This window comes from Ambystoma mexicanum, chromosome 4p, assembly GCF_040938575.1.
Source record: "Ambystoma mexicanum isolate Mex_15411 chromosome 4p, UKY_AmexF1_1, whole genome shotgun sequence".
Classification (NCBI taxonomy): Eukaryota; Metazoa; Chordata; class Amphibia; order Caudata; family Ambystomatidae; genus Ambystoma; species Ambystoma mexicanum.
The window spans coordinates 386,645,935-386,651,934 of NC_090927.1; the positions used below are offsets into that span (position 1 = coordinate 386,645,935).

Consider the following 6,000-nt stretch of genomic DNA (forward strand, 5'->3'; position numbering starts at 1 on the left):
CGTGGTCGCAGTGTATGTGTAATGGTGGTGGCCACTGACCTTGACTCGTAAGGGGTCATTAAGGGGGCATTTGCTTCGCTGACCCCGACCAGTCATTTATTCTTCTCTCCTCCACCCCTGCAACGGTGTCCCCGAGTCGTATGCCAGTGGCACGCTCATCCAATGTCCTGCCATAACCTGTACTCAGCTGCCAGTGCATTCTTCTATGGGTGGCTGTTCAGTGCCCGCCTATGATCCTGAACTTGCTTCGAAGGGTCCGTACGCTGCCCTGTCTCTTTCCTGCCCTTGCCTTTCAGACAAGACTGATCACCCCCCCTCCCCCCCATGATGAGCAGCTTGTCTGTTAGCGCAATGCCAACGCGTGCCTGCCATTGCCCCTAGGGACCCTGCACTGAACACTGCAAACAAGCAGCATCAGCCACCTGACGTCTTCGCTATACTGTGAATGTGCCAGCCCAATGCCCTTTAGCTATCCCCCACGTGTACAGCCGTGCCCATCCTCCAGTAGCCTGGAAGCCTGTCAGCGCCCATTCCCTTCTAATGCCCCGTGGCAATGCCTCCTTACCGCCCTGATGCACTTGCCTGTCTCAGTGGCCGTCGAATGGTCCCCAATACCTCGATCTAGCTGTGCTGACCCAGAGCCCCTCAGGCATCACGCACTTGATTATTAGGGGCTAGCCATTGCCCCCACACCAGCCTGCCACTCAGCTTCCAGAGATGGCGCGTCCACACCTGCACACGTTACCCGATCGCATCCTTCGCCCCTGCAACCAACTGGAGGGCTGGCAAGGGGGCATGTAAAAGGCCCCCACTCTGCAGAGTTGTCATTTCTAATGTGAGCCGGGCATTCAAATCAAGGTCAGCAACTGAAACGTCCAGAACATATTGCTCTGCCTGGGGCACCTTCCCCCCACCCCTAACCACTGGCGCTGATTACTATTCGCGCAATGTGAGCCGACGCGCCCCAGGTCATCCCGCAGCTACACTGCACCTGGTTATGGTACCGCTCCGGTCCCCCAATTCCAGCGCTGCACCCCGGCAGGTCATTTACACAGCAATTGTGTTATTGCCCGCGGCTTGGCTCTCACAGACGATGGAACCGTGCCTCACTTTGGATATTGACCGCGCAGCAAAGCAGCACCCCCCAACTCAACAACGACCCCCGATACCATGAATATGATCCCCCAACTCACCATTAAGACTCAAACCCTGTAAACGAACCACATGATTTAATGACTTCGGACCACCGCACAGGCACTGCGTTCCCCAAACCCATCCTTGACTTTTTCCATATTCCCAAAGCCATCAATGGCACCGACAATGCACCAACGGTCCCTCCGAACTCTGCAACCAAAATTCATCTCCTCAATGACTACCAACCCCAAACTTGAGTGCACCAATCTCACCAGCACCCGTCTCGCCTTGCACCCAATCACTCCCATGCACGGCTCTCTGCACAACACATCAGTTGTCTTGTGTGTATATCTCTCCGCGGACAATATGCCCCGTTCGATGCCTATTGCACCGCGTTCCCATACAATACCTTGCATTGCCACCCACTCAAAGGCCCGTACACTATACAGGGTCCACGAGCAATGCAACCCATACTGTGCCCCTCTGCGTTGGCTCGGACCAATCAATGCCCATTGGCAATACCCCGGCCCTGCACCGCCCCCACCTCTGTCGAGCAAGTCTTTACTTTGCCAATATACATTACCCCCGCAACCCACAAATACATACTCCAAGCAGTGTCAGTTCACAATCCCACTGAACAGTGATTATGTGCACAACCATTACACGCATTTGTCCGTCCAATCAGCTTGCATATTTCACAGCTGCAAAATGCCCGGGTAAAATGCCCCTACAGACTGCAGTTCCACAATACCTCTCTACCCAATGTCCCTTAACAATCCCTCATAACGGTGCCATACAGCGTCCGTTGCACAGCGCCTATACACATCACCTATGCATACTGCCTTTGCACGGTCCCCCCTGCGCGATGGGCATACAGAATGCCCACTAGCAGCGCCAATACCCATGTGCAGCCTTTCCATGCAATATCCCCGCACAGTGCCCTGCGCGGAGGCACTTACGGTTGAGTCGCGGTCCCCGGGTATCAGCTGCACGGGTCGAGGCTGGCAGTGATGGAGGGTGGTGACGAGGGCGCGCACACTGCCTGCAGCAGCCCGTTCACCTCTGGGTGTCACGCGCCGCCTACTCCTCAAGCCCCGGCTGCACGAGCTCCGCTTTGTCCGTAAGTGAGGCAACAATGAGCCGGAATCTGGGAGAGAGCTGCACGGTCCCCGCGAGAAGCAGCGCATGCGCCGCCGGGGCTGCTGCTGCTGCCGCTGCTGCTGCACTCAGGCTCTCGCCCTCAGTGTGCACGCGCCGCTCCTGCTAGTGCCGCAGCAGCTGGACGCTCCCCAGAGCAGGAGTGTATGATATATTCTGCATCCCCATGAATGCAGCTGGACACAGTACTCGATGGGATCATTCGCTGCCATGGATTGGCGACGCTTCTTCGCAGTGGGGAAGATTGTCTTTCAGAATATATATTTTTTGTGTGCCCCCTCCCCAGAGATCCCGTTAGCGCGTTAGCTCATGGCTGTTAGCACAAGCAAGCGGCCCCTTGTGACTCGTTAATTTTGTGGGGCTTGCAAAGTCCGCTTCATTGATTAAATAAAATGTATGGGGACCGTGCAGCCTCGGCCCCGTCAATGTATCTCCCAGCTGCCCCCATCGTAACCAGTTCCATTACGGTGATAGGTAGCATAGGCTCTGGGGCGGTGTGGTCCCCTGAGGGCCCTTAACGCTGGGCTGCCCGGTAATGAGTCGTCTTCGTGTCCATCCGAAGGTATCAGGTTGGCCCCCGGCTTATGACGGGACAATCTGTGAGGTCTGGGGGTCAGGCTCACTTATGGATGGCGTTCCTTGCCCCATTGTGCTGTGAAAGCCTGGGGCGGAGGGGGTGTCCGTCATCAAATTAATTACAATCCGAATAACTATGGGCCTGATTCATGTACATGTGTGCAGAAATCCCACAGGGGGCGCGCGCCGAGAAGGACACTGCGTGCACTTGCGCGCAGATAAAAAAATGTGCGCCCGCATATTCATGGAACTTACTGCACACAGTAACCGTATTCGCAAGTTGCACCCGGAACTCTCCTGACACACACCCAGGCAGAGCAAAAACTGCCATGACAGCTACCTTTGCGTGCTCCCCCGAGCGTGAATACACGCCCCCTTAAAACAGTGTGTGGGGTCCCGCACAAGCAGGCCTGCATATCGGGGACCCTGTGCAGGTTCCCCCGTGACCGTATCCGGCACCCCGACAACATGCGTATGAAAAATTGTAACTCAGTGGAAATCTCGAAAAATCTGCACGTGAACCCCCGTAAACTGTCCCTGCACCCCGCTACACTGCGTACGCGCACCCCTAAGTTGGATCGGAAGCCCGGTTGCTTACACACACCTCAAAATCCGACATGCAAACCCACTGCGCGCTGACATTCCTATGTGCAAGTGTACTTATGCCTGCATAAGAAGGGCGGATAGTATGATGGACTTGCGTGGACATTTCCTGGACAAAAAGTTGCACGATTGAATCCATGAATATGTTTCGTGCCATGCAATTTTGGGCGTGCGAGGGAATGTCTGCAGGACGTCCCTTGGAAGGTCCACTTTTTCGCAAGTTCTTCTCCATTTCTGGTGTTCCGCCCCTTCCCAGCCCTCTGCGCACGGCACGCCCACACTCTGCATAGAGTGTTGTGCAAGGCCCTCAACGGCTCGCAGAGATGTGCCGAGCCTGCACAAACTCCACACAAGTCTAGGAAAAGTACAATGCATTTGATTCCAATCATCGACGAACACGGATTTGCACGCAGTTTGGCGCCAAGTACCCTTTTTTCCACGCAAATAATTCCATGAATCGGGTCCTATGTGTATAGCACATGCCACAAACCGAGAACGTGGCTAAAACCTGATGCATTATAAATTCCTCTCTTTCTTGGACGGACCACTCTCTTCTCTCAACACACCTGCAGATCTCCTCTCCTCTTGCAGGGGCACACCCAGCACGGCCTCTCAGCTTCATAGTCACCAGACTGATGAAAAAAGTGACAGTGGCTGACTTTGCCTCCACCTACTCTCCTCCTCCCATTCCTGCGGTTGACTCTCACCCTGACACAGCCCTCGCTAACCTCAATCTATCACCAAGACCCTTCATACTCTTGCCCCTGTCATCAGGGTCTGACTGAAGCCTTCCAAAAAGTGCAACTCTTGGTATGACTCTGATCTGGCTGCCCTTAAACGCAAGTGTAGGGCAGCTGAGAGGAAATGGAATTCGTCAGGTGGACAATCTGACAAACTGGCCTGCAGCCTCCTACAAAGGCAATATTTACTCTGCACCCACTCCAAGACAAGAGTCTTTATTCAAGCCCTAATCTGCGCGGCATCAAACAACACGCCTAAAGTTTTCAAAGTCTGCAAGGAACTGGCCAATCCTGCAGCATCCTCTTCTTCTGTCACACCCACTCGGGACCTTTGTTCGGCCCTGGCTGCACACTTCATCACAAAAACCCAAGACATCCTTTCCTCTCTTTCCTCCACACCACAGCACACACCAACACCGGATCGTCCCTTGCCCCCCACCCTCTTTCCCTCTCCTCTCTCTCACCCATCACACCCGATGAAGTCACTAGACAAGTCTGGTCCATGAAGGCCTCATCCAAACAGGTGGACCCCTGCCCCTCCAAAACCATCAAGGACAATAACCAAATACAAATATAATACAATATTGACTCCTTCACCCCAGCCTTAACTGATCTCTGCAATCTCTCCTTTTCCACTGGAGTTTTCCCAACTGCTCTTAAGCACTCCCCTGTGCAACCTCTGCTCAAGAAACCCAACCCTCTGCCGACCCCTCCATCCCGACAAACTACTGCCCAATCTCTATCACTCCTTTCATGGGCAAACTCCTGGAGAAGTTGGCTATCTCTCAGCTGTCCCACCCAGTGGAGTAACTTTGCTGAAAATGGTGGGGGCGACATGACATCTGGAGAAAAGGTGCCCCAGCCAAATGAATAGGGGCAAAAGTGTGTGCCATGAAAGTTGGGGGGGGACAAACACCCCTGCCCCCCCTAAAATTACACCCATGGACCCACCACACTGAATCTATTGGTTGCTTCCATGACCATCAGTCTCGCTTTGGAGCATCCAGAGGCGTGGAAACTGCTCTTCTGAACTACCATAAAGACAGCTCCCAAATCTGGACACTAACACTCCCTCTGTCCTTTGACATGGTAAACCACAACATCCTGATTGCACGTCTCTGTGACACCCTGGGAATCACAGGTCAGGCTCTGCCGTGGTTACCCTCCTTTCTCTCCAACCTCCCATCCCAAGTGAAACTCAGAGCCTTTCTATTGACTATCGCTCTCCCAACCTGTGGCATTCCCCAGGGATCAAACCTATCCCCCTGGTTCTTCAACATCTATATGGCTAACGTGGCACGTGTAATCCCCACTTTCACCTCAAACTTCCAATGTTACGCAGATGACACTCAACTATCCTTCAGGCTACCCTCAGCCGCCTCCTCCTCCTAGCTCATATCTGACTGTCTGTCCGCTATTCAGTCATGGTGTGCTGCAAACAACCTCTGCCTCAATGCCTGTAAGACTGAGATCGTTCGCATTGGGACCCCTGCTCCCGCTTTCCCACGTTCACTCTGGCCGGCCTCCCTTGGCGTTGCGCCCGCACCCACCTGTGAGGCCAAAAACCTTGGGGTCATCTTCGGCTCCACTCTCTCCTTCTCCTCTCACATTTCAGACATCTCAAAAAAGTCTAACTATCAGCTGCACCTCCTCAGAGGCACTCTACCTTTTCTCACTTTCCCTTAGTGGCTCACTGTCTCCAGAGCCCTGGTTCTCTCCAGGCTGGCCTATCGCAACAGCCTCTTCCTCAACCTCACTGCTTCTGCCCTGCGCCCTCTGCAACTCATCC

General features: G+C 54.1%; 1 protein-coding gene across 1 annotated transcript in view; it reads right to left on the minus strand.

Annotated features, from left to right (window-relative positions):
• VSNL1 (visinin like 1) overlaps nucleotides 1-2,390 on the minus strand; it is a 769,695-nt gene extending 767,305 nt beyond the window's left edge. The window contains exon 1 of the mRNA XM_069605929.1: nucleotides 2,094-2,390. Coding sequence (XP_069462030.1) covers nucleotides 2,094-2,321 — 228 coding nt within the window. The 5' untranslated portion in view covers nucleotides 2,322-2,390. The remainder of the gene's footprint in view (nucleotides 1-2,093) is intronic.
• Between the last annotated feature and the right edge of the window lie 3,610 nt (nucleotides 2,391-6,000).